Source organism: Aegilops tauschii, chromosome 2, assembly GCF_002575655.3.
Source record: "Aegilops tauschii subsp. strangulata cultivar AL8/78 chromosome 2, Aet v6.0, whole genome shotgun sequence".
In the NCBI taxonomy this organism is placed as follows: domain Eukaryota; kingdom Viridiplantae; phylum Streptophyta; class Magnoliopsida; order Poales; family Poaceae; genus Aegilops; species Aegilops tauschii.
The window spans coordinates 55518151-55544424 of record NC_053036.3 but is presented as its reverse complement, the minus strand read 5'-3'; the positions used below and the strand labels follow the sequence as shown (position 1 = coordinate 55544424).

General features: G+C 46.9%; 3 protein-coding genes across 4 annotated transcripts; 1 reads left to right on the top strand and 2 right to left on the bottom strand.

Moving 5' to 3' along the window:
• The first annotated feature begins 17100 nt into the window (after nucleotides 1–17100).
• Nucleotides 17101–22284, top strand: LOC109750596 (CBL-interacting protein kinase 31). 2 transcript variants are annotated; one of them, XM_020309556.4, is made up of 15 exons: nucleotides 17101–17271; nucleotides 18135–18362; nucleotides 18589–18651; nucleotides 18765–18836; nucleotides 18940–19047; nucleotides 19141–19221; nucleotides 19333–19386; nucleotides 19470–19595; nucleotides 19678–19767; nucleotides 19938–20060; nucleotides 20153–20263; nucleotides 20371–20484; nucleotides 20624–20680; nucleotides 20758–20832; nucleotides 21111–22284. In XM_020309556.4, the coding sequence occupies exons 2-15, from the start codon at nucleotides 18174–18176 to the stop codon at nucleotides 21189–21191; spliced, it is 1344 nt and encodes a 447-aa protein (XP_020165145.1). In that variant the 5' UTR covers nucleotides 17101–17271; nucleotides 18135–18173; the 3' UTR covers nucleotides 21192–22284. The 2 variants fall into 2 exon arrangements, with proteins under 2 accessions (XP_020165145.1, XP_073364054.1); XM_073507953.1 differs by having other exon boundaries at nucleotides 17106–17271; nucleotides 18940–19221; nucleotides 21111–21362.
• LOC109750597 (uncharacterized) lies at nucleotides 21460–23420 on the bottom strand. The gene is made up of 6 exons (XM_073507954.1): nucleotides 23214–23420; nucleotides 23025–23117; nucleotides 22752–22850; nucleotides 22584–22625; nucleotides 21853–22084; nucleotides 21460–21765 (listed from the first exon to the last, which is right to left on the bottom strand). Exons 1-6 carry the CDS (start codon nucleotides 23385–23387, stop codon nucleotides 21605–21607), a joined length of 801 nt encoding a protein of 266 aa, XP_073364055.1. The 5' UTR covers nucleotides 23388–23420; the 3' UTR covers nucleotides 21460–21604.
• A 219-nt stretch (nucleotides 23421–23639) lies between these two features.
• Nucleotides 23640–25951, bottom strand: LOC141020582 (calmodulin-1). Its single transcript, XM_073507955.1, has 2 exons — nucleotides 25657–25951; nucleotides 23640–24311 (listed from the first exon to the last, which is right to left on the bottom strand). The coding sequence occupies exons 1-2, from the start codon at nucleotides 25730–25732 to the stop codon at nucleotides 23938–23940; spliced, it is 450 nt and encodes a 149-aa protein (XP_073364056.1). The 5' UTR covers nucleotides 25733–25951; the 3' UTR covers nucleotides 23640–23937.
• Between the last annotated feature and the right edge of the window lie 323 nt (nucleotides 25952–26274).

Below are 26274 nucleotides of genomic sequence, written 5' to 3'. Positions count from 1 at the left end.
AGGTATAACACCTAGATCGGATATGAACTCCTTCATCCATACTCCTTCATTTGCTGCTTCCGAAGCAGCTATGTACTCTGCTTCACATGTAGATCCCGCCACGACGCTTTGTTTAGAACTGCACCAACTGACAGCTCCACCGTTCAATGTAAACACGTATCCGGTTTGCGATTTAGAATCGTCCGGATCAGTGTCAAAGCTTGCATCGACGTAACCATTTACGACTAGCTCTTTGTCACCTCCATAAATGAGAAACATATCCTTAGTCCTTTTCAGGTATTTCAGGATGTTCTTGACTGTTGTCCAGTGATCCACTCCTGGATTACTTTGGTACCTCCTAGCTAAACTTATAGCAAGGCACACATCAGGTCTGGTACACAGCATTGCATACATGATAGAGCCTATGGCTGAAGCATAGGGAACATCTTTCATCTTCTCTCTATCTTCTGCAGTGGTCGGGCATTGAGTCTTACTCAACTTCACACCTTGCAACACAGGCAAGAACCCTATCTTTGCCTGGTCCATTTTGAACTTCTTCAAAACTTTATCAAGGTATGTGCTTTGTGAAAGTCCAATTAAGCGTCTTGATCTATCTCTATAGATCTTGATGCCCAATATATAAGCAGCTTCACCGAGGTCCTTCATTGAAAAACTCTTGTTCAAATATCCCTTTATGCTATTCAGAAATTCTATATCATTTCCGATCAACAATATGTCATCCACATATAATATCAGAAATGCTACAGAGCTCACACTCACTTTCTTGTAAATACAGGCTTCTCCAAAAGTCTGTATAAATCCATATGCTTTGATCACACTATCAAAACGTTTATTCCAACTCCGAGAGGCTTGCACCAGTCCATAAATGGATCGCTAGAGCTTGCACACTTTGTTAGCTCCCTTTGGATCGACAAAACCTTCCGGTTGCATCATATACAACTCTTCTTTCAGAAATCCATTCAGGAATGCAGTTTTGACATCCATTTGCCAAATTTCATAATCATAAAATGCGGCAATTGCTAACATGATTCGGACAGACTTAAGCATCACTACGGGTGAGAAAGTCTCATCGTAGTCAATCCCTTGAACTTGTCGAAAACCTTTTGCAACAAGTCGAGCTTTATAAACAGTAACATTACCGTCAGCGTCAGTCTTCTTCTTGAAGATCCATTTATTCTCAATGCTTGCCGGTCATCGGGCAAGTCAACCAAAGTCCACACTTTGTTCTCATACATGGATCCCATCTCAGATTTCATGGCTTCAAGCCATTTCGCGGAATCTGGGCTCACCATTGCTTCTTCATAGTTCGTAGGTTGGTCATGGTCTAGTAACATAACCTCCAGAACAGGATTACCGTACCACTCGGGTGCAGATCTTACTCTGGTTGATCTACGAGGTTCAGTAGCAACTTGATCTGAAGTTTCATGATCATCATCATTAGCTTCCTCACTAATTGGTATAGACGTCACAGGAACCGGTTTCTGTGATGAACTACTTTCCAATAAGGGAGCAGGTACAGTTACCTCATCAAGTTCTACTTTCCTCCCACTCACTTCTTTCGAGAGAAAATCCTTCTCTAGAAAGGATCCTAATTTAGCAACAAAAGTCTTGCCTTCGGATCTGTGATAGAAGGTGTACCCAACAGTCTCTTTTGGGTATCCTATGAAGACACATTTCTCCGATTTGGGTTCGAGCTTATCAGGTTGAAGCTTTGTCACATAAGCATCGCAGCCCCAAACTTTAAGAAACGACAACTTTGGTTTCTTGCCAAACCATAGTTCATAAGGCGTCGTCTCAACGGATTTCGATGGTGCCCTATTTAACGTGAATGCAGCTGTCTCTAGAGCATAACTCCAAAACGATAGCGGTAAATCAGTAAGAGACATCATAGATCGCACCATATCTAGTAAAGCACGATTACGACGTTCGGACACACCATTACGCTGTGGTGTTCCAGGTGACGTGAGTTGCGAAACTATTCCGCATTGTTTCAAATATAGACCAAACTCGTAACTCAAATATTCTCCTCCATGATCAGATCGTAGGAACTTTATTTTCTTGTTACGATGATTTTCAACTTCACTCTGAAATTCTTTGAACTTTTCAAATGTTTCAGACTTATGTTTCATTAAGTAGATATACCCATATCTGCTTAAATCATCTGTGAAGGTGAGAAAATAACGATACCCGCTGCGAGCCTCAACATTCATCGGACCACATACATCTGTATGTATGATTTTCGACAAATCTATTGCTCGCTCCATAGTTCCGGAGAACGGCGTTTTAGTCATCTTGCTCATGAGACATGGTTCGCAAGTACCAAGTGAATCATAATCAAGTGATTCCAAAAGTCCATTGGAATGGAGTTTCTTCATGCGCTTTACACCAATATGACCTAAACGGCAGTGCCACAAATAAGTTGCACTATCATTATCAACTCTGCATCTTTTGGCCTCAATATTATGAATATGTGTATCACTACTATCGAGATTTAATATAAATAGACCACTCCTCAAGGGTGCATGACCATAAAAGATATTACTCATATAAATAGAACAACCATTATTCTCTGATTTAAATGAATAACTGTCTCGCATCAAACAAGATCTAGATATAATGTTCATGCTCAACGCTGGCACCAAATAACAATTATTCAGGTCTAAAACTAATCCCGAAGGTAGATGTAGAGGTAGCGTGCCGACCGCGATCACATCGACTTTGGAACCATTTCCCACGCGCATCGTCACCTCGTCCTTAGCCAATCTTCGCTTAATCCGTAGTCCCTGTTTCGAGTTACAAATATTAGCAACAGAACCAATATCAAATACCCAGGTGCTAGTGCGAGCATTAGTAAGGTACACATCAATAACATGTATATCACATATACCTTTGTTCACCTTGCCATCCTTCTTATCCGCCAAATACTTGGGCAGTTCCGCTTCCAGTGACCAGTCTGTTTGTAGTAGAAGCACTCAGTCTCGGGCTTAGGTCCAGACTTGGGTTTCTTCTCCTGAGCAGCAACTTGTTTGTTGTTCTTCTTGAAGTTCCCCTTCTTCTTCCCTTTGCCCTTTTTCTTGAAACTGGTGGTCTTGTTGACCATCAACACTTGACGCTCCTTCTTGATTTCTACCTCCGCAACCTTTAGCATTGCGAAGAGCTCGGGAATCGTCTTATCCATCCCTTGCATGTTATAATTCATCACAAAGCTCTTATAGCTTGGTGGCAGTGATTGAAGAATTCTGTCAATGACGCTATCATCCGGAAGATTAACTCCCAGTTGAATCAAGTGATTGTTATACCCAGACATTCTGAGTATATGCTCACTGACAGAACTATTCTCTTCCATCTTGCAGCTGTAGAACTTATTGGAGACTTCATATCTCTCAATCCGGGCATTTGCTTGAAATATTAACTTCAACTCCTGGAACATCTCATATGCTCCATGACATTCAAAACATCGTTGAAGTCCCGGTTCTAAGCCGTAAAGCATGGCACACTGAACTATCGAGTAGTCATCAGCTTTGCTCTGCCAGACGTTCATAACATCTGGTGTTGCTCCTGCAGCAGGTCTGTCACCTAGCGGTGCTTCCAGGACGTAATTCTTCTATGCAGCAATGAGGATAATCCTCAAGTTACGGACCCAGTCCGTGTAATTGCTACTATCATCTTTCAACTTTGCTTTCTCAAGGAACGCATTAAAATTCAACGGAACAACAGCACGGGCCATCTATCTACAACAACATAGACAAGCAAAATACTATCAGGTACTAAGTTCATGATAAATTTAAGTTCAATTTAATCATATTAAGAACTCCCACTTAGATAGACATCTCCCTAATCATCTAAGTGATCACGTGATCCAAATCAACTAAACCATGTCCGATCATCACGTGAGATGGAGTAGTTTTCAATGGTGAACATCACTATGTTGATCATATCTACTATATGATTCACGCTCGACCTTTCGGTCTCAGCCTCCCGTGACCAAGGCGCTAGGGTTTCCCTGCCTCTAACCGGTGCTAGCGCCGGTCCGCCTCGTCCCCTGTGGTTCTTGGACCATGGAGGCGCGGTGGATCCCGACCCTTGCCGGCGGGATGGCTTATTTTTAGGTGTTTTCTTAAGTTTTGTTAGGGTTTGTACCATGCTCAGGAAGACGATGCGGTGGCGACTTTCTGAAGATGGAATAAGGTCCTTCCCACCTAGCCCCCATCCCGGCACGGCTTCTAGCGTACTTGGAGGATGTGTGGAGGTGTGTCTCCGACGGATCTCGTGGGATCGGGTCAGCGTTTGTCTTTGGTGGATCCACTTGGATCAGGTCTTTGTTCGTCAATGTATGTGTGTCTGCAGATTGGGTCCTTTCGATTTACGCTTCTCTTCATTGGCGGCGGTTGCTGTTCTGGTGCATTGGTCATATGGGGCCTTAGCACGACGACTTTCTGACTGTCTACGGCAACAATGTTTGCCCGGCTCCAATGAGGGAAGGGCGATGACAGCGGCGCGCCTTCGGCTCGCTCCAGTGCTTGTAGTCGTCGCTAGGTGGTCTATGGACCTAGATGTAATCTTCACTTCTGGTGTTCTTTGTACTACCTTGACATTGATGAATAGGTCGGAAGTTTTCTCGCAAAAAAAAGATGCTTTGGTGCTTCTTGCTGACGGCTGACCACGCTGCATCAAACCACCTCGATCACGGATTTTAACACTAAGTCACTAACCTCTGTGGTTTTTGCGTTCTTTAACCGTCAACTTTGACATCCATTTCCGCCCTCTCAGTTTCTGAGCTAAATACTTTCCCGATGGCAATTTGATGAATGCGGGCTTAAAAAAGGGATCTTCCTTTACGTGGCAAAGCATTATGGCGGGAGTTAATTCACTGAAAATTGGTATATCTGGCGACTTGGAAATGGACAGAACATAGATATTTGGGAAGATGCTTGGATTCCGAATTGTGCAAATAGGAAAATTATTACTCCTAGAGGTGGGCACCTACTGTCAAAGCTTTCAGATCTTATTGACCCAGTCACAAACTTCTGGGATGAAGATTTGGTGTGGCAAACTTTGTGGTCAATTGATGCTCAATGAGTGCTAGCCATTCCTCTCTCTATGCATAATATGTCGGACTTCATCGCTTGGAGCTATACAAAAAATGGATTGTTCACTGTTCGATCAGCTTATTTGGCGGGATGGAATCATCAACATGGGAGAAAATTGCAATATACAAATGGTATGGGTAGAATCAATGTTAATCATGTTTGGTCTAAGATTTGGAAACTTTCTTGTCTGGCAAAGGTAAAGAACTTCATTTGGCGTACATTACATGAAACTTCCCATGTCGTGTTACGCTTGCAAATAGACACTTGAAAATTTCGCAAATCCGCCCATCATGTTCGAATGGACCAGAAGAGGCAAAGCACGTTTTGTTTCTCTGTCAGAAAGCGAAGGAGGTGTGGGATAAGTTGGGGATGAATGAAGTGATAAAAAGAGCCTGTGCTATTGATCATGCGGGTGAGGCGGTACTTGAATTGTTACTCCTTTTACCAGATCAGGACCTATCAAATTTGGGATTCCAGAATGTACATGTGATGATCACTATAACCGTGTGGTATTTATGGTGGGATAGACGGAAGCCGATCCATGAGGGAAAGATACAAGATGCATACCACACATCCTCGGGGGTTCGGGCTATAACAACTAATTTTGTTAAAGCGAACTCCCCTAATGCGACTAGTAAATGAGGGGGGTGGAGTAAGCCCCCTATGGGTTTTGTTAAGCTTAATATAGATGCATCTTTTGACCATGACCAGCACAGGGGCACAGCGAGAGCTGTCCTTAGAGATGATAAAGGAAATTCCATCATCGGTGGAAATTGAAAGATTGATTGGTGTGTGGACGTTCTGACAGCAGAAACGTTGGCTCTAAGTTTTGGCTTATCTCTGGCACAAAAGGCGGGATGCAATCGCCTGGTAATAAACTCCTGATAATATGGAAGTCATTGACATAATGAAGAATGGAGGACAATCTACGGGAGCGGCGGCAGCAGTTTTAGATGATTGCTCTTTCTTGGCTTGTGACTTTTCACTTTCTAGTTTTGAACACTGTAATAAGGAAGCCAATAGAGTTGCTCATGAACTAGCTAGGTTAGCGAGAGTTTTCGAGACAAACGAGTGGATTGAGGAGCCTATGAGCGATATTGTATCTTTTCTTATAAACAATGTAATCGTTATTTCCAATTAATAAAGTTATTCTTTTAAAAAAAATCGCTCCGCGCCGCACGTGGTTTCGCCTAGCCGTGGACCGTGGACGGGCGCCCACAACAAGATTCCTCCAACGAGCTCACACGGCGGCGCGCCCCCATCCCTCGCTCCCATTCCACGCGCGCACCCGCCCGGGCCGGGCCGCACCGCCCCCCGCTCCCGCTCCGGCGTGCATGCGTGCAACAAGCTCCAAAACGTCCTGCGTCCCAGCTCCATGCACGGCCATTTTTGAGCTAACCTCGCGCTTATCATACGCGCGTGTACGTAGTACTACTACGTGCCCATGGCTCCATAGTCTCGACTCGTCGTCTGCCGCGCGCGCACCTGCCACGAAGCTTCCTAAAGTCGTACCGGCACCACCGCACCCGCGCGCCTCCGTAGATACTTACAAGATATACACAAACAAAACAACGCAATAATACATTTAGAATGGTGACGTTACTTGTTATTGCCTGGCTTTTCGTGGCAGATACTTACATCAGTACATAATGCATGGTCGATAACTCAATGTTTGTGTGGGTGGGTGGGTTAAACAAAATGTTATCTCTTTCGCCGAAAGGAAAACAAAAAAGATGTGTGTACGATATTACTTTCCTATACGATCCTTGTACGACGCTTACTAACATGGACCGCTCACATTGAAACAGGGGAAGGGAACCAACAGCTCATGTCATGCGTCTTACAAGGATTGTAGAGTAATATTTTTATGGGTCGTACGTGTAGCGTCGACTAATTTTATCAGTTTCTTGCCTTGGTGGACCAACTGTTTCTTCTTCTCTTTTTCTTTTTTTGAGGACCGGACCAACTGTTTCTTATGGTACCAACATATGCGTAGGAAGTTACGTGCTATGCAACTGCCCGGCAAGTAAGTTTCTTGACCCACGGGCCTCTCCGTAACGATTGTCTTTTCTTTGTAGAGAGAAGAGGGGTCAGTCGGTGACAAGAATTTTATATGTTCGTGTTAGAGGGGAGAGGTCGGCCGGTTAGATTAGGTTAGTTTTTCTTTTTACAAGAGATAAGGTTAGCTGGGTCTTTGGGACGAGAGCGGACGTTTGGCTCCCGGGAGCCATGGAGGCCTTTTTTTTGAAAACAAATCAAAATTCAAACTTTTCGGTTTCAAATAAATCTGAAAAAAATTGTGTAAGTAAACAAGTATGTTATGTCTATGTGTGTAAAATTTTAGAATGAAAAAGTTGAAATATGACCTGTACAAAAAAGACAAATTCATGGTCTGAGAGGATTAATAGTATCATGTGTTAAAAAGCTTCAGATTTGTCTTTTTGGCACAACCCTCATTTTTAACTTATTTTGCCCTGGAAATTTACACACATGTGTGTTATGCCTTCATGTATATGTGTGTGTTTTTTCAGACCTTTTTGAAATGTAGAAAATATGAAATTTGACGAAATTCAAATTTTTTTAAACCGAGCTCCATGAAGCTCGGCCTCCAAAGACAATATCCTCTTTGGGACAGAGTAATCAGTAAATAGTTGAGACAAACAGAACAAATGTCTATCTGTTCACCCAGGTACCGCTGCCATGCATGCATGTGCGGGTTGCAGATGGTGCCTACGGTGTGGTTTTGACTATCCAGGCATGTGCCGTGAGAACGAACGTGACCACAGAAATTTCACCCCAAGATAACATGTCTGCTTCCTTCTGCCAAACATGCATGTTTGCTAGCTTCTCCCCCTTTTATTTCGCCATGAGTATATACACTCTGCCTAGCATGTTGCACGCAGAGCACACATATATATATTTGATCTCGTATCAAAGTCCCAATCAAACCCTATTAGTCAGTCTTAATAGGTACATCACCCACTCACAGAATATGCATTTCGATCTTTTTCAAGTATTGTACACTATATAGTTGCATTCACACGCAGAGCTAGCCTCGAATAAAACATGCCCTGGATACAGAGTTGTACGGCTGCACTACCAAATCGATCTGATCGGACCAGCTGCTAGCCGAGCGAGCGAGAGAGAGATATTAAAGAATAATCCGATGGGGATTGGATCGATCCAACGCGTCAATCGCTAAAGAATGTCAATGCTTTTATATTTTTTAAAAAGTCTCTGCATGCTAATCACGATAGTCATAGTATGGTTCAGAAAAAGAAATGCACAGGGTCGCCATAGCTTGGTAACCAAAAACCACAACACAACGTGACCGAGCCTAACATACCCTCCGTCTCCCCCTCTCCCCTTCTTGAAACTGAACCATTCCACTTATATTTATATGATCAGCCCTAGCAAAAATAGTAATTAATATGTAGAAAGTATGATTTTTTTTAGTGGGGGGTTTGATCGGTAAAATAGATCCTCATCAGAACTTAAAAGTCGTTGTGTAGCATTTTTGGGAAGAGCTTTCCTACACCTACATAACAACTATTACAAAACTTATGTATGAGCTGATGTGGCCTGATTTAACTGAAAGAAAAATGGCCCAGGCCCACCCCATGAAATTCAGGGGGGTGATTAGTTTAGAGGAAGGAAAATTACGGAGCTTACTTGTTACGTAGGTGTAGCATTTTGGGAACTATTTGCGAACAGAAACGCCACTGATGGTGGAAGGTTCACTGCCACCATCACAATATTTATACCTTTTTGAGAAATGTAGGCGGCATGTGACATGGGAAGCTCTAGTTTCTAAAATCCGCCTTCGTTATATCATTTCCACGCCACGTACCTCAGAAGGGCATGACGCCGCAACTTTGTGGACGCTATCGACGCTTCCCCCACCAATCATAGCCCACACCCTTGGTGCACCAATAAGTCCGGGAGGGGGAAGAGGGTGGTGGTGGAGAGAGGCGGGTAATTCCACATGGATCGCAGATCACACGTATGTCGTGTAGCTGCAACCCTTGCCAAGGTGGGAGAGTTTCTCGGAAGCCGCTAGTGGAAGCGACACGCCAGCTTGAATGTATCCCGTCGATAGAAAGGTTGTCAACAATAGTAATACATTCAGTTCAAAAGAAATTAAAAACCGTTCAAAAATAGTAATACATTTTCACCACGAAAATATGATCAAGACAAAAATATGATTGAGGCTAAACAAACTCTTTCCATATATATTTCCCTTCCTCCAAAGTCGAGAATGAGCCATGACCGCAAGCCAATTAAGGAATAGTACCTATTGGCTCATCAAAAAGATCTAACAATAACAAAACTTGTAGGTCGTTGTTAGGAGCACACCAACGTCTCTCGTGGTGCACAATATATTAAACATAAACTCGACATACTCCCTCTATTTCATACTACAAGCGGCTCCACGGCTCCCGGCTAGGGGCCTCTCATCATGTCGACTCCCGGCCTAGTGAGCCGGGTTGAGGACCTCCTTGTCGATTTTGTCCTTGGCCGCAACGGCCCATGGCAATCTACTAGGAAAATCAAGAAGCCTTGTCGTTCATGACAAGTACTACTTATCCATGGAGGGCTCCTCTCCATCAACGCAGTCGATTAGGACTTTTATGATCCTAGGCCTCCGGTAACTTTTATAAACCGGGGTTGGGCTAGTCGATAGAACATCTAGATACACACCAATTTCAGGGTAGATCATTTGTACTTTGTACTCCATCCGAAAGCAATAAACACAATCAGGACGTAGGGTTTTATCTCTTCGGAGAGCTCGAACCTAGGTAAAATCTCGTGTCCTCATTACCATGGTCTCTACACCCTTAGTTCGGGACCCTCTACCTGAGATCTGATGGATTTAGCTCCGTCAGCAGGCAAACAATAACGTCGTCATGCAATGTTCATGGATGATCTGGGCTTCCAGTGGATGATCTGAGCTTCCAGGATGAGCAACCGACATTGTACCAGTCTATGCGAAGCGCCCGCGATATCCGCCGCGAGCGATGGTGGTTGTGCGTCCTGCGGGCGGAGGCTAACGCCTGGTTCACAAAGATAGACGTGGAGGCAGACAAAAAAGAGGCACGGGCAGAAGACCTTGTCAGCTCCGCGTCCGTCGTGCCGCCCGCTTGGTTCGTACCCGGCCGCAACAACCACCAGATCGGCCAGTCCATGTCCGGCGTCGTCCACAGGATAGACTCCGGCGAGGAATATTAGGAGGTGGCACACAGACGTGGGAACATCTCGTGTCTCCCCCTCCCCTCCCCTCCTCCCCCCCCCCCCCCCCCCACAACTTCACTTCCTGGAGCTCACGGTCGTTGAGCTTGTCGGACATGCGAAAGACAGGATGTGAAACACAGACGTCTCCATGGCCAGCGATGATTTAGACTAGGTTAAAGAAAAGTATCGTATGCTTTTGTTTAGTCGACATATGTCGGAAATGTAATGAAGTTGGTCCTGTTTAAATGAAAATCGTCCGGTTTGCATAAAATTTGCCTGATGTGTTCAAATTCCATTGGAAATGTGTCCGGGCGCTTGATGGATAGGATTGGATCGTTGGCTCCCACACCACTGTTCACGGGCGGATACTGTGTCTGTTCTAGGGTTCCACGTTGGATATGCCCTAACCCCACTTTGCAATGGCACTAATATCATTCATGTCCACGAAGGGCAAATATTATTCAGTTGATGTTTGCACGATATAAGGGCATCTGCAATGCTGACCTCAAGCCGGACACCGCATCCGTCCGCGGACCGGGGGGGGGGGGGGGGGGAGTCTGCGGACACTGATGCGGGAGTCAGCCATCCAACCGTAGTTGCATACATTTGAAGCCGGATTTCAATAAACCGGATGATTTTCATCTAAACCGGAGCATATTCATTAAATATCGGACATTTTTCAGTAAAAAAGGGACCGGACCTAAACCTAGCATACGACCGTGCCAGTCGTCTAAGCCTTGTTGTTTCCTTCTGGCGACCATGCCCTCCATTTGTCGTCTCCATGACCGGCGGTAATAAGACCCGCAAAATGAAGGTGTGGCCGCCAGCCAAGAAGAGTAGAACATGGGAGACAGACTGGCCCACTTGTTACTCGAGGCCCCGTCGCCGCCCATGCCCTACTCATCCTCGTCGGGGTCTGCGACCTGTCTGTCGTCGGTGAACATAAGGTCCGCGATGGAAGTGAAGGGGCCGGGATGCTCGTCCTCCCACCGGTGCAGTCAATAGCGTCTGGCGACGTGTAGGACGTGGAGCTGCCGACGTTCTCGTTCGCAATCGCCTACGACGCCTCCATGTCCAGCTGCGCCACCTATATGTTCCAAACGACAGCTTGAGTGCGGGCGGCTTCGTAGAGCGCCTGCTGCTCGGCAACGAAGTTGGAGTTCACTGTGGCCATGGCCACCACGGCTTCCTCGCTCGCGCACTCGCCGTTCATCTAGCCCTCCGCCAGCCGGTGCTGCTCGAGGAGGAACATTTTGTACCACTGCTCCTCATGTGCCTGCCGGAACAACGACATAGGCGCGGGCGCCGACTACTCCTCCGCCATGGCGGTGTTGAAGTGTGCTTGTGCCTGCTCCAACGTCAAGCCGGTATGCACCGGCAAGGGTTGCGACGCGGAGTCGTCATTAGAGCCAGTCTCCGTCGTGGGATCGTTGTCGGAGACCTCTCGAGAGCTGGCCGACATGCCGGCCTCTACCTGCCTAGCGCGGCGGCTCTGCCAGGCGGCTCCAACGGTGGCTACCTCGTGTTTTTGCTTCGTTAAGAGGCTCTCCCACAGAGTGTTCCTCCTCGCGGTCATGGCGGATGTGGTGCACGGGAGGAATATGTCGAGCGGATGGGTTGTGGTGTGCTGTGAGCCGGGTGTGGCCGCCTTTAAATAGTGGATGCCAGTAGGGCCAAGCATCCGGGTGCGTCAATGTGCGGACGTAGGAATTGGTCTCTCGACCAATGAGCATATTTAATGGCGGCATATGGGAGGGGGGCATTAAACGGGCGTGATAGATACCCGTCCTGTCCCTCCGGAATTTAACAGTCGTGTACATCCGAGACGTGCCCCGGGCGGCGCCCTTGGCCGGCGAGCCGTTTCAATATCGGCACCAGCAAGAGGTCACGTCCGCTCTAAGCCAGCGTCAATGCGGAGCGGCCGCTCTAGAGCGGCATGAAAGCGGGCAGCTGGCTTCGGGCGGGAAAGGGCACGGGCAAGGGAGAGAAGTTTGGGTGGGCCAGGTTTGTCGGAAGCAGACATGGCATTGGTCCGGACGCCCGTATACCCTTCTTCGGCTTGGGGAAAAAGACGTCCGGACCGTCGAGCGGACGAATACAGGATCACGTTGAATGTCAAAACACGTCGAGACAGCTCGGCCCGGAGCGGTTTAAGTGTGGGCGTTGGAGATGCCCTGATGAAGATAATTTACGACCGGCGCTCTTGCCCAGCGGCAGCTGTTTCAACCCCGGTGAGCTAATTTCAAAAAAAAAATAAAAACCGGTGAGCTAAGGCTAATCCTCGGCGCCGCACGTGGACGCACACAAGATTGAGATTCTCCCAACGAACTCGCACGGCAGCTCGCGCCCCTCTCCCTCCCTCACCACGCGCGCACCCGCCCGCGCCGCACCGCTCCCGCCGCCGCCTGCATGCAGCAAGCTCCAAAGCGGCCTGCGTCCCAGCTCCAGATACAGCCAGTCAGGCGAGTGATCGATGAGGCCATGCATGGCTTCACCTCCGGGCGGTCGTCGCCTCCTGCGCGCGCACCTTCCACGAAGCTTCCTCCTACTCCCTCCGTTCCTAAATATAAGTCTTTTTAGAGATTTCAACAGGTGACTACATACGGACCAAAATGAATGAATCTACGCTCTAAAATATGTCTACATACATCCGTATGTTGTAGTTTATTTGAAATGTCTAAAAAGACTTATATTTAGGAACGGAGGGAGTACTAACTAAAGTCGTACCCACAGAGAGTATTACTTCCCACTAACAAACAATCCGGAAAAGTGCATACTTGTTGTCTCGCTGGCAGGATTGCTAATTACTTCCGTGGCAAATGTGTATTTAATGCGTGGTTGATTAGCCAGCCAGGCTACGTGTGTGTCAGTGTGGGAAATGTTGTCTGCTGTTTTCTCTGCCTCCTGTTTTCACCGTAGCACCGTACGTGCATGCAACAGCCCGTAAGTAAGCCCCTTGACGGACGAGTTTCTCGTTGAGGGCATCTCCGAGGTTGACCCTTAAATCAGACACCACATTCGCCCGCAGATCAGAAGAGACCGGTCTATGATACTGATACGGTAGCTTGCCATCCAACTGTAGCCGCATACAATCCAAACCGAATTTCTACTAACCGGGTGAATCGCATGCAAACCCAGCATTTTCATCTAAACAGAATGAAAATATTTGTATTTCGGACATATTTCAATCAAACTATATCGGACTATACTGAGAGGGCACCTCCTGCACCCATGGGCATATGCACCCACTTCTCAAAAAATGCACTTCAAGCACATTTTAAAAAGTCAAAAAATTCAAAAGAAAATTTCACGCAGACATGTGCGCAAATGTGTGTGCGCGGCACAAAGTTTTGTGAAAAAATATCCTTTTGTTTTGTCTATGTAAAAAAGACAAATTTCAGTGTTTCTAAATAGCGTTTCACGACATAATTTTTTATCTTTTTTGCACACGCCACAAAAAAGGTTATTTTCCCGTGAAACTTTATGCACACACATAGAACATGAAGATGTATCCGTGCAACCATTTTCAGATTTTTTTAGCATTTAGAAATATGTTTTTCGAAGTGGGTTCATATGTACCTGGGTTCATCCATGCACTTCCCGGACTATACTAGGCTATTCTAACCTAGTCTATCGCTGGCCGTGGCGAAGCCCCATTCCCCCGACATGTCTTTTCCATGTCCGGCAGCAAGCTCACCGGACCGCCATGAGCCTCGGAGGGATATGCTTCACCGGCGTTGGACAAGACCCAAGCGGTAGCGGCCTCCCATAGTCCCATGGCCTACTATTCCTCGCTATCGGCGGCAGCGGCGGGCGTCGCCGACGCGGAGTTGGCAAGGTCGGTGTCGGTACCCCAGTCAAATTCCTCCGCCAGCACGTCAAACTCCGCAACATGGCTTCTTTCTTCGCAGGTCGGAGGAGTTGCCGCCATCGCTCGTGGCAGATTGCCGGTAGATGGCGTTGGCCAGCCTAGAGGGGCGAGGACGTCCTAGCGATGGCGGTGGTGCTGGCTTCGGAGAGCTTGCTGGCAAGCTAGCATGTATCCGGCTGGCTCGCCAGACCACCCAGACAGTTGCAATGCCAGAGAGCTCCTTTTTCTGCTCACCGGAGAGGCCGCCCCACAGGGATCTCGATCCGGATACCATGGCGGGTGAGGCGTGCAAGGAGGAGATGGAGAGCGAAAGTGTGGTGTGGTTCTTGCCCGGCGCCTGGCCGCGTTTAAATAGCAGGTGTGTGCGAGGCGCCAACCGGAGAGGTGTTTTATGTCGGCCAGCACAGGGCCGGACATGTGGCGCTCGGGGCACCAGAGTAGGTTCCTCGGTACACACGCTGGTTTAATGGAGGTAGGCGGGCAGATGGATGTCGTTACAATGCAAGGAGAAGGCGTGTGCAGCGGGTGGCGCTCGCGGTCGGGCGCTTGAGCGGTCCAGACTACCGCAAAGCCCCCCAAAGGACGTCCGGACTGGCCCACGTTGAATGGCAAAACACGTCCGAACAGATGCGGCTGATTTGAGAGTCCACAGTGGAGATGCCGGCTGGTTTGAGAGTCCACATTGGAGATGCCCTAATCTTTTTTTTTTTGAGTTGGTCCTTAACTAGTTGCCACGAGAGAGAGACCAGTTAATGACAAATTTTGTACTGTAATAGCTGAGACAAACAGAACAACCATGTGGCCGGTCAGTTAGCTAAGCTTGATTGGATCTTTGGGATGGAGTAACAGTAACAGTTGAGACAAACAGAACAAATATCTATCTAACTGTTCACCGCTGGTGCCACGGCATGCATGCGTGCATGTGCCGGTTGCAGACGGTGCGGGTTAGAACACAATGCGACCACAAGAAATTTCACCCCAAAAAGATAAGATCATACCTTCATTCTGCCAAGCATGTCTGCTAGCTTCTTCTCCTTTTATTTTGCCATGAATATATTTTGCCGAGCATGTTGCACGCCTCAGAGATATATGTATATTTGATCTGATTTCCGAGGACCGATCATTTTCTAAACACTCCTAGTCCAAACATCCTTCTAAGCAGTCCTGCTAGCTCCTAATCATTTTCTAAACGCTGGTCGTAATCTCAATTAAAATGTGCTCACTACAATATTCGCAAAGAGGAAAGAATAAAAGCATGTCTTTCTTTTTTCGGGTGGATGGAGGGAATAAACCATGTCTTGGATACATAGGTGTACGCTATGGAGTGGATTTCTTGCGCGGATCTGGTCTGACCAGCTTCTAGCTAGCCTAGCCGAGAGAGATTAAACCCTAATTAAAGAATATCCGATTGGCGATCCACTGGATCGACGCGCCAATCGCCAAAGAATGTCAATGCTTTGGTAAGCGAATTTTTAAAAAAAGTCTCTACATGCTAATCACGATCGTCATAGTATAATTCAGATAAACAATTGAGTAAACGGGGTCGCCGCAGCTGGTAACCGAAAACCACAGCGCGACGTGATCGAGCCTCAACAGGCTCTTCTTTTCTTTATCTCTCTCTTTCCCTTGAAAATGGACCATCTCCCCCCTTAGAAAAAGCTTAGAAACCCAACTACATATGATCAGCCAGCCCTCACACAAAAGAGGCAACTAAAACTCCCTCCGTCCCACAATATATTATCGTTTTTCAACCTATGTTTTGGCTTGAGAAACGATCATATATTGCGTGACGGAGGGAGCAGAAGATACGATTCGATCTTTAACATGCATAGATCCACAAACAAAACTTAAATCCAGCATGAGCACTGCACGTTCACAGGAAAAGACTACAATCGATAGTGCAATGCTGAAGTCTGGTCTTCGTGACCACATGGACGTGATAAAGGGAAAGCGCCGTCCTTGTGGGTCAATAGTGATGAAAAAACATTCTACGAGGCAAGGAATTACTTGCTAAGGAAAATGCCACTGGCGGCGGAAGGGCCATTGCCACCATCATAAAAATATATATACCATTATGGGGAAATTGTAGGCGACATCTGATGTTGGAAGCTCTTGTTTCTATGATCCATCTTGGTTATATCGTTTCCAAACATTCGATGCCGTGTATCCTCGGAATCGCACCGAAAAGGTGACGATGCTACCTCGTGGACGCTATCGGCGCTTCTCCCACCAATCGTAGACCGTACCCTTGGCGCACCAATAGGGCCCGGGGGAGGGGTTGCGGTGGCGGTGTTCCACGTGGATCGTGGATCACGCCTCCGCCACGTAGACCCAACCGCTGAAGGTGGGAGGAGGTCTCGGAAAGCCATTGGCGGAAGCGGCACACCGGGGTTGAAAGTACGTCAATAGTAGTAACACATTGTCATGACAAAATGTGATCAAGCCTAAGCACCCCCCCCCCCCCCACCCCCTCTCTCGCTCACTCCAAAACCGAAATCAAGCAATGACTGCCAACCAATTAAGGAACTTCACATGTTCGCTCGCCAAAATGATCTAGCGATAACACAACTTGCAAGCCGTGATCCAGAGCACGCCGACATCTCTCTCGCCACGGTTCACGAAACATCAAGCGAAAACTCGGCGTATTCCCTCCGTCTCATAATACACGCCGCACGAGACGCCGCGCAAGGGGCCAGCATGAACGGGCGCCACTGCTTGGAAAGGTAGAAAAGCCAGAAACCCAAATTCCCTATTTTCTTATAGAAGTGGTTTAGATTTATTAATGATGGCATCCCATTCCCATCAGCGGTGCAGGTACGAGGGGCAAGGCAAACGGTGGGGGCCGTTTGTCCGGTCCGTCGCCACGCGCCTTACAAAAAGGAAAGGCCAGGAGGCGACCCTGCCCCCACCCCCGCCCCCGCGACTGCGAGCTTCTCCCTCCCTCCCTCCCTCATCATCCCCCCATCTCCATTCCGCACGCGCTGGCTGCTGGTGCTGGCTGCCTCCTTCTCCTCCCTCCTCGTGAGCCGTGGCCCCCTCCTCTCCGTTCCTCTCCCCGGCGGCGACTCTCCGAACAAGGTACGCCCCCTCCCAAGAGATCCCTCTTTCTCGCCCCGGCCGCCCGCATTGATTCACCGGAATTCTCGCCTCTTTCCTTCCGTCCGTCCGTCGGGACCCAAGAAAGGGCGGGGAGCCCTCTCTCCGGCTAGCATTCCGGGGAGGGGATTCCGGCTCCTGCCCGGCCGGCCGGCTTGCGTGTCGATGTCCCTGCACGTGCAACATTCCGTCAGCACAGACTTGCATCCTCGTCTCTCCCACTTCCGCTTGGGGAAAGGGAAAGAAATGACGCCATGGAGCTTTCCGGGTTGGGGCTGGGGTTTCTCTCTCGCGCGCCATTCGTTTTGCCCCTGTTCCCTTCCCAGTGCCGTTTCAGATGCTGCACGAAATCTTCATCCTTTCTTGGTTAATCTCCATGGCCTGGGTTTTTTCAGCAGTTTTGACATTCAGTTTTCTAAATCCTTCCCGAGGCTTACATCAGAGCGCCAGGCAGAAAATATCCGTCTGAGATTTCAAGGGCCCTAGCTAGCGCGCGGCATGCTTCGTGAACCACGCAAGTATCCGGAGACGTTTAACGGCGAGATCCGACTGCTGACGTTTCGCCCCGAAGCAGTAACCACTGAAATTAATTAGCCACCATAAATGCATAAAGGTTTCGGCAGGCAGCTTCCAGGAAGCTGCAGGCGATGAAGCTTGCACGTTGCCGATTTGGTTTCAGTTTCTAAGTCATGAATGAAAAGCGTTATTATATATATGGTCAAATTAATGCAGCAGCATTTGTCCTGCTCCTCCTCCTCCACCCTTGCCTGAGCTGTCTCATGCTGCCTGTGTTGGGTGCTGAATTGTCCGGTTCCACCACATCTTAAATTGTTCAAAAATGGCAGGTCTTCGGAGACTGGCTTGAGGAAAGACTGACCTGGAGGATGTACAAGGCAAGGAGGCAAGCCTCGCTCAAGGTGCGGCGACGAGTCGGCAAGTATGAGCTCGGGCGGACCATCGGGGAAGGGACGTTCGCCAAGGTCCGGTTCGCCAAGGACACCGAGTCTGGGGATCCTGTCGCCATCAAGATCCTTGACAAGGCCAAGGTTCACAAGCACGGGTTGGTCGAGCAGGTCAGACCATTTTCTGATAATTTCCTGTGCATGAATGCTCTGTTTCCTGGATATTTCACAGCATAGAGAAAGTTCCCTGGCTCATGCTTTCTACTAGAACTGAGCTGTCATTATGCGCAAAAATAACTGCTCCTGTATTTCATTCTAAATATAGTCAAGAAAGGGGGCTAGCTTACGGGCTTATGCTCTACCTTGATGTTGACGCCGCTCTGAACTCTTTTGGCAGATTAGACGAGAAATCTGTACGATGAAGCTGATACAGCACCCCAATGTTGTCCGCCTCCATGAGGTAAAGGCCAAACTTTGGCATTTTATTTTAAGTATGATATCGCCTACTTACATTAGAAATATTTACATTCAAATCTACAGTTCACAACCAACTATTTGACTTCACTGTAACAGGTCATGGGAAGCAAGGCGAGAATTTTCATTGTTCTGGAATACGTTACGGGTGGGGAGCTCCATGATATCATCGTTAGTACTACTGCATCTCTTGTTTTGTATTTCTCCATGATGGGAGTTAGCAGGATATTTTTTACACGACGCTTTTATTAATTTCTTCTAACTTCATAACCAGGCCGCCCGTGGGAGCTTGAAGGAGGATGAAGCCCGCAGATACTTTCAGCAGTTGATCAACGCTGTTGATTATTGCCATAGCAGGGGTGTATACCACCGAGATCTGAAGGTACATCGCCGACCACTCAACCCCTTGGTTCCAATTTATGTATCTGGTTTAGCGAAACATGAAACTGACAAATGGATGTTTTATGTATGCCAGCTAGAGAATTTGTTGCTTGATACTGCTGGGAACCTCAAAGTCTCAGACTTTGGCTTGAGTGCGATATCTGAGCAGGCGAAGGTAATAACACATAACAATCTTATAGACCACACAATTGATTGCATCTCTGTAGTTTTTGTTGATGTCATCTAACTTATTAAACTGTAACCTCCGATTACTTCAACTCAACAGGCTGATGGGTTACTACATACTACCTGTGGGACACCGAACTATGTTGCTCCCGAGGTAACTGGTCCTTATACATTTGCAGTGATTCTGTTTTAACCAGGAATGAACATGCCTAAAATCTAATGCTACCCAATATCCAGGTTATCCAAGATAAGGGCTATAATGGTGCGCTTGCAGACCTTTGGTCTTGTGGGGTAATTCTTTTTGTGATGCTTGCTGGATATCTGCCTTTTGAGGATGACAACGTCTCAGCCCTTTATAAAAAGGTAAGATAGAGGGAATAAGAAAATACGTTAATTGCCAATATTGCTGGCTGTACATTTGCATTTACTCTCTTGCTCTTGACAGATCTCTGGAGCTCAGTTTACTTGTCCCTCTTGGTTTTCTGATGGAGCTAAAAGGCTGATTCCCAGGATTCTGGATCCCAATCCTTCTACTGTAAGCTTTTTTTACTTCACATTCCATTTCTGAAATTTGAAAGTAGCCAGCCAAAAGGTCAACAGAACTGCTTCCATACAACACAAGTGGTGGCTCTGCACTTTTTTTGGTCTATGACTACATTACTTAGGGAGTTCTTTCTTACTCGGTTCTTCATTGTCGTTGACCAGCGCATAACTATCCCACAACTATTGAAAGACCCATGGTTCAAAAAAGGATATAAGCCACCTGTTTTTGATGAGAAACATCAAACTAGTTTGGATGATGTTGATGCTGCTTTCGGAGACTCAGAAGTGAGTTAACCAATCTTATTTTCACTGGAAAAGCTGTTAGCCTTTATGGCTGAGTTAATATTACTAATATGGATGGTTACTATGGTTTCCAGGAAAAACAAGTTGAGGAGGAAATGGAAGGGCAGCCAGCTTCGATGAACGCATTCGAGTTGATATCACTGAATAAAGGACTGAACCTACGCAATTTTTTTGAAGCTGATAAGGTTAGGAATTGTTCCAGCATTGTGTCCCATGAATCTCTTTACAACATCTGTATATTTATGGCAACTTTTCACAAGAAGCCATGCTAAAGTTTGTTAACCAATGACAGAAGTACAGAAGAGAAACAAGATTTACATCGCAATGTCCTCCTGAAGAAATCATCAGTCGGATAGAAGAGGCTGCTAAGCCACTTGGCTTTGACATCCAAAAGAAGAACTACAAGGTAATGCCAAGCATCCTCCCATGGATATGACTTTTAACATAGGTTGTGCGAAATTTGAAGTATCTGAATATGAGTAACTGAGACTGTCCTTGTCATCCCCATGACTTAAACCTTTCATTTTATATCTTGTTCTTTCTAGATGCGAATGAAGAACCTAGAAGCAGGAAGAAAAGGAAACCTAAATGTTGCAACTGAGGTTAGAAAAAAACACAGCAGTTTGAGAAATGTGTTTCACAATGTAATGCAATTATTGATCAAGGATGACATTTCTAGGTTTTCCAAGTGGCTCCATCTTTGTTTGTTGTTGAGCTGAAAAAGGCAAAAGGAGATACTCTGGAATTTCAGAAGGTACTGCTCTTGAATATTGTGGTTCTTTAGCTATTTTACTCATTTCACTAGTAAATTAAGATGTACAGTAGCTTCTTTCTTGAAGCTTTTTTATTCTATACAAGTGCGGAAGTGCCCATGAAGGACTACGCACACGTAATTTAAGCAAGCAACTTAGAACACAATCAGTACCCAACAAAGAAGAATGCCTTTTTTTAACCTTGAGTTTATTCTTGTGGTTGCAAATCAGATTATATCCAATGGGTAAACCTTACTGACTCGGCATTAATTGTTCGCAGTTCTACAAAACACTCTCTGCACAGATAAAGGATGTTGTTTGGGTTTGCGAGAGTGAGGCTGAAGAAAGAGGCTCCACATGAGGCAGCTGCAGAGTGTCTTTCTCAGGAAGTAGTATTTTAGGTTCTCATGTATATAGTTGTTCGTTGTTCTTTGTAGATTCGTCGGGTGCTCGATGTATATAGAGCTTTAGGCTGGTTCATGACTTCATGGTCTAGAAGCAGATGAAATATATACCAGTAGGTTCAAGTGCCTCTCTTTTTTCCCTTGAAGAAGGAAAGGTTAAAATTTTGTTTGTCTAGCGTCGGAGCATACTGATATCAAGATAAAAAGGATGAACATGGGAGGAAAAGAACAGGCAAATCGGGACTGATTTATTCTCATCTCGCAATGAGGCTAATACGGTGAACAAGGTCCACCATCTGGATACAGCAAGCAAGCAAGCAACAGGTTTCAAACACCAACGCAACTCAACAAGCGAAGTTCGGCTACTGCCTCAAGCTGCAACTTGTTCCATCAGGTTTTCTGCTGACTCCACGCCGACATTGTCCTTATTTCCTGAGCTCTCTGAATTTGAGGCCTTGGGAGCATCTGCGTTCTTGAGATCTTCCAGGATGCTTGCGCTCCATTCAGAAAGCTGCTTCACAGATGCCTCATCTGTAAAAGACAAACAATCTGCCTCTCAATCTATTCACAAGAAATTTCGACAGTTATTCGCATGGAAAGACAGGGGAGAGTGCAAACCAAGCCTGGGGACAGTGTGACCCTGGGGGTGCCTTATGATGAGAGGGTCAGCAAAGGCAGAAGCCAGCTCCTCGGAAGGTACTTTGAGCCAGTCTTTCTCTCCAATGAAATGTACAGATTTCGCCTTGATCGGGTCCTTGTAGGCCACATCGCAGATGCTTGGGTCCCTGAATTTGCTCCCGGATACTGACACCATGAACTTAATTGGTGGGTGATCATTCAGCGCCTTGCCCTAAATCATTCAACCTAGTCAGAATCCACATGGAACCAGAAGCAGCAGATAGTTTGGAGCACATCTTCCATTGAGCCAAATTTCCTGCCTAAATTTCCATGTCCTAGTAAATACTTATTAGAATTGTTAACTTAGAGACAGATGCAAGCCTGTATCAACATGTTCTGCATAAGTTTATGATATCTTCGGCATATGCTCTTGAAGAATAACTTTCTCTGTCCTAGAGTGTGGCATGTGACACTACTAAATTTATCAAAATTTACTATTCTGTCAGGATGGGCAGGAGTTTCCTATTAATAAAGGGGCCAAAAGACTCTCTACCACTAACTAAAATTGCTAGATCGCGGGGACTCTGTTGTTTAATAACGGTAGATGGATGTCACAGTTGCTTTATTAATATTTGCAGATCCGATCTGTTGTTTCTTGCTCCTTTGTATGTCTCTGGAACTTATCTCGAGGACTCAAAAGTTTGCAGAATCTGAGAGTTCAAGAGGAGTACCTGTGCTTGGTAGCCTATCAAAAGGGCTGAAAGTGTTGCACCCTGGAAGCAAAGGGAAGTCAATAAGATGAACTAAAACACAGTAGTACAACTATGTTTGATCCTGTGTTGCCACAGGCGCCTCAAACAGTTGGGATGTGGTTCTTTTGGAAAAAAGTAGTTTCCTACCTGGGAGAATCCAAGCAGGCCGTCGAAAGGCCCGTTTTTCACCATGTAATCGCAGAGATAGGCAATGCACTCTTCCAGATTTGTGTATTCGGTGAAATCCTGCATAGGAGCACATGAGTGATGCTAGCAGGGAACCAAACTGAGGCTAGATGAAGTGCTGATTTCAGTCTTGGTTTCTACTCCCTCTGTAAACTAATATAAGAACGTTTAGATCACTATTTTAGTATTCTAAACACTCTTATATTAGTTTACGGAGGGAGTACTGAAGAATACCTTGTCGAACTGAAACCACTCGAAGTATGGTGGGGGGAATATGCCCTCGATGTCCGATTTCCCCCCAGCTGGGAACTGGCCATCAGGGAAGACCTGAAAAACCCAGCAGAATTGAACTTGGGATCAAACCAAAGCAAAAAAGGCGAAAAGCGCTTAAACAGGATCTATCATCGAGTCGAGGGAAGAAACCGTGTCGAACTGCTGGAGGATGGAAGGGTGCCATTTGCTGATCTGCTTCTTCAGGAAACCGCCGCTCGTCCGGAAGCCATGGAGGCAGAGCACCTTGAGCTTCTTCTCCTGCTCCATGTGCAAGTGTTCCACTCTTCCACAAGCACATGGAATTCCAGGCCTTAAGAGGACCATGAGCACGGTGGTAGTTGCTACCTACTACTCCTCACAGGCACAGGCTGCAACGTTGCTATCATCCAGCAATTGTTGGTTGCAACCTACCCAGCAGCACATTTAAGCCTGATACTTTTCTGTGAAGGCTAAATTTAAATTTCAAATTTCATCCAGCATCACATACATCAATTGTATCTTCATCTGCCATTCACAAGCGAAAGCACGCACCACAGCTCAGGATAACATCTGTAAAATTAATGAAGAGTCGAAGAATTACGAAACACCGGCTTTCCATTGATACTAGAAGAGTGAAGCAGAAGTTGATGAAAAAATATACTACAATCGGGGCCCAACAGCAATCAGGATACACCAGGGAGGACACAAGTTCACATAAAACACAAGAGGTCTGGAAACACACTGGAGAACATAGCAGGAATTGCGTCGTCCGATCCGCTTTAGCAGCTACAGCTAGGTAGGATGCTTAACTGGAAATCGATCAAATAAGAGTTGCATCTTAAACTAATATGCAATGCACAATTCTCCTCCTGCTTGGGAGCACGGAGCACGGTGCTCATTTGGCCATCATGACCTTGACGAACTCCTCGTAGTTGATCTGGCCATCACCGTCGACGTCGGCTTCACGGATCATCTCGTCCACCTCCTCGTCGGTGAGCTTCTCGCCGAGGTTCGTCATGACGTGGCGGAGCTCAGCAGCAGAGATGAAGCCGTTTTGGTCCTTGTCAAACACCCTGAAGGCCTCCTTGAGCTCCTCCTCTGAGTCAGTGTCCTTCATCTTGCGGGCCATCAGGTTGAGGAACTCTGGGAAGTCAATGGTGCCGTTGCCATCAGCGTCGACTTCATTGATCATGTCCTGGAGCTCAGCCTCCGTTGGGTTCTGCCCCAGCGAACGCATGACTGTTCCCAGCTCCTTGGTGGTGATGCAACCTGTAAGAGACACATACAAACAACTCCAGGATCAAACATAGAACGTTGATTGTGCTTAAAACAAATTAAAATTTCTTTAGAAAACAGCAAACATCACTGTTAACTACACATCAATTCAGGAGAGATCAACTTATGAAAAAAAAGGAAATAATAGGCTTATTGCCAGTAATGGATAAGGTCTAAATGAGATTGAAAGCAGTAAGGACTATCCACGCAGGGTGCTAATACTGAGAATATCCACGCAGGGTACAATACTGAGAATATCTTGCATAGGTTCAAGTGGGAAGGTGCATATCTAGATTTATCCTCAGTGATAAGTTCACACAATAACATCAAAGTAGATTAATGCAACAGTAAATTCGCAGTGGAAAGTTCAAACCTAGATTTATCCTCGATAAGTTCACAAAATAACATCAACAGCAGTGCTACACGGACGACCGCTTGCGGACGATTCACAGACGACAAAAAAACTACTCCCTCTGTCCCATAATGTAAGACGCTTTTTGACACTAGTGTAGTTATGGGACAGAGGGAGTACAACCGTTTATCACATATGCTGCAGGCAGCAGCCATCGATGGGAGCATCGTACAGAAGTCGTCTGTGAAACAATCGTGTGCACAGCAATTTCATAACATCAAAGTAGATTGATGCAACAGTAAATTCGCTGTGGAAAGTTCAAACCCAGACAGTTCTACACGGTTATTAACCAAACTTTTACATTATGGTACTCTACATGACTAATAAGAAACTTCAACCAGATCATCCAAAGCCGAATCAAACAATAGCTTAAAATTTACTATACCACGTCATCAAACGTTCATGAATTTCCCTATAATACTACATGGCGAGATTTTTCTCCACCTCCAGGGATCTCTGCGCGAATTAAACTACCTAAATCGAAAAAAGTGCGATGAAGAGCAAGCTACTGCTACACAGCGACAGTCCACGGTCAACAATCACGACCCGTTCAGGCTTAGTTGTTCTAGAAGCGACAGTGAACGCGATCGCGACGCGATCCAAAAACAAAATAAAACCTAGACGGCGACAAGACGAGACGTCCTTGTCACGAAATGGTCAACCCCGAGGATAAGCGTCGCGTGCACATCATCGCCTCGCCACTAGGCGCGCACACGACAGCAACAAGCGATTTTCCCAGCGGCTAGGCCCAGATCCGGGCCGGATCTGCCACCCGGCAGCGCGAATCCACGAAAGGAGCGCCCCGCGACGGGGGAGGCAGGGGCAATGCCACCGCGCGCGCGGCGGCGGCGAGCGTCGCGCCAAGGAGAGATCCGAGGGACGGGAGGTGTAAGGGAGGGGGGAGGGAGGGAGGAGGGACGCGCTCACCATCTCCGTCCTTGTCGAAGAGGCTGAAGGCCTCCTTGAACTCGGCGATCTGGTCGTCGGTGAGCTGATCCGCCATGCCGCCGGCGCGGTGGTGGGCCGGTGGATCGGAGGCGGCGAGCGAGCACACGCGCGGGCGCAGGCGGGATGGGACGGGCGCGGCGGACGCGAGAGCAAACAGAGAGAGGCCCGGAGCGTTCTGTGGCGTGGCGTCCGGTGGAATTTTCCCGGCCGGATTTATACAACGCCCCACCGTCAGTTCCGCTAAACGCGGCCGTTAGCGTCCGCGCGCCGAATTCCCCAAACTGCCCCTCTGCCGCCCTCCCCGTGACGCTCTTGTTGTTCATTACTACCGCTAGCTCCAGAGAAAATATATGCTAAGCTCGAATAATTGCAAGCCAGTAGATGTGCCACTTGTGATTTCTAATGCACATTTGGTGTGCTTTTGGTAGTAGGTGGTGAGAGGCACGAATTCATGGAATGATCATGTGATGGCCACCTAACTTGGGTAGAAAACTAATGCAACTTGTGTCATGGCTAGGCTCTGGCATGCCTCGTGTATTTCTCTTGACTCGGGGTCGGTCGTGCATCCCCATGGTTATGGTTGTGTGATCCCTCCTC

Bases quoted from the DNA above. Each gene is read 5' to 3' on its own strand.
- LOC141020582 (XM_073507955.1), bottom strand. From the start codon at position 25,732: ATGGCGGATCAGCTCACCGACGACCAGATCGCCGAGTTCAAGGAGGCC. The intron at 24,312-25,656 runs GTGAGCGCGTCC...TGTCTCTTACAG, and splicing joins CTTCGACAAGGACGGAGATG to GTTGCATCACCACCAAGGAG.
- LOC109750596 (XM_073507953.1), top strand. From the start codon at position 18,174: ATGTACAAGGCAAGGAGGCAAGCCTCGCTCAAGGTGCGGCGACGAGTC. The intron at 19,768-19,937 runs GTAAGCTTTTTT...GTCGTTGACCAG, and splicing joins TGGATCCCAATCCTTCTACT to CGCATAACTATCCCACAACT. The intron at 20,264-20,370 runs GTTAGGAATTGT...AACCAATGACAG, and splicing joins ATTTTTTTGAAGCTGATAAG to AAGTACAGAAGAGAAACAAG.
- LOC109750597 (XM_073507954.1), bottom strand. From the start codon at position 23,387: ATGGTCCTCTTAAGGCCTGGAATTCCATGTGCTTGTGGAAGAGTGGAA. The intron at 22,851-23,024 runs GTATTCTTCAGT...GCTCCTATGCAG, and splicing joins AGTGGTTTCAGTTCGACAAG to GATTTCACCGAATACACAAA. The intron at 21,766-21,852 runs GTTTGCACTCTC...TGTCTTTTACAG, and splicing joins TCACACTGTCCCCAGGCTTG to ATGAGGCATCTGTGAAGCAG.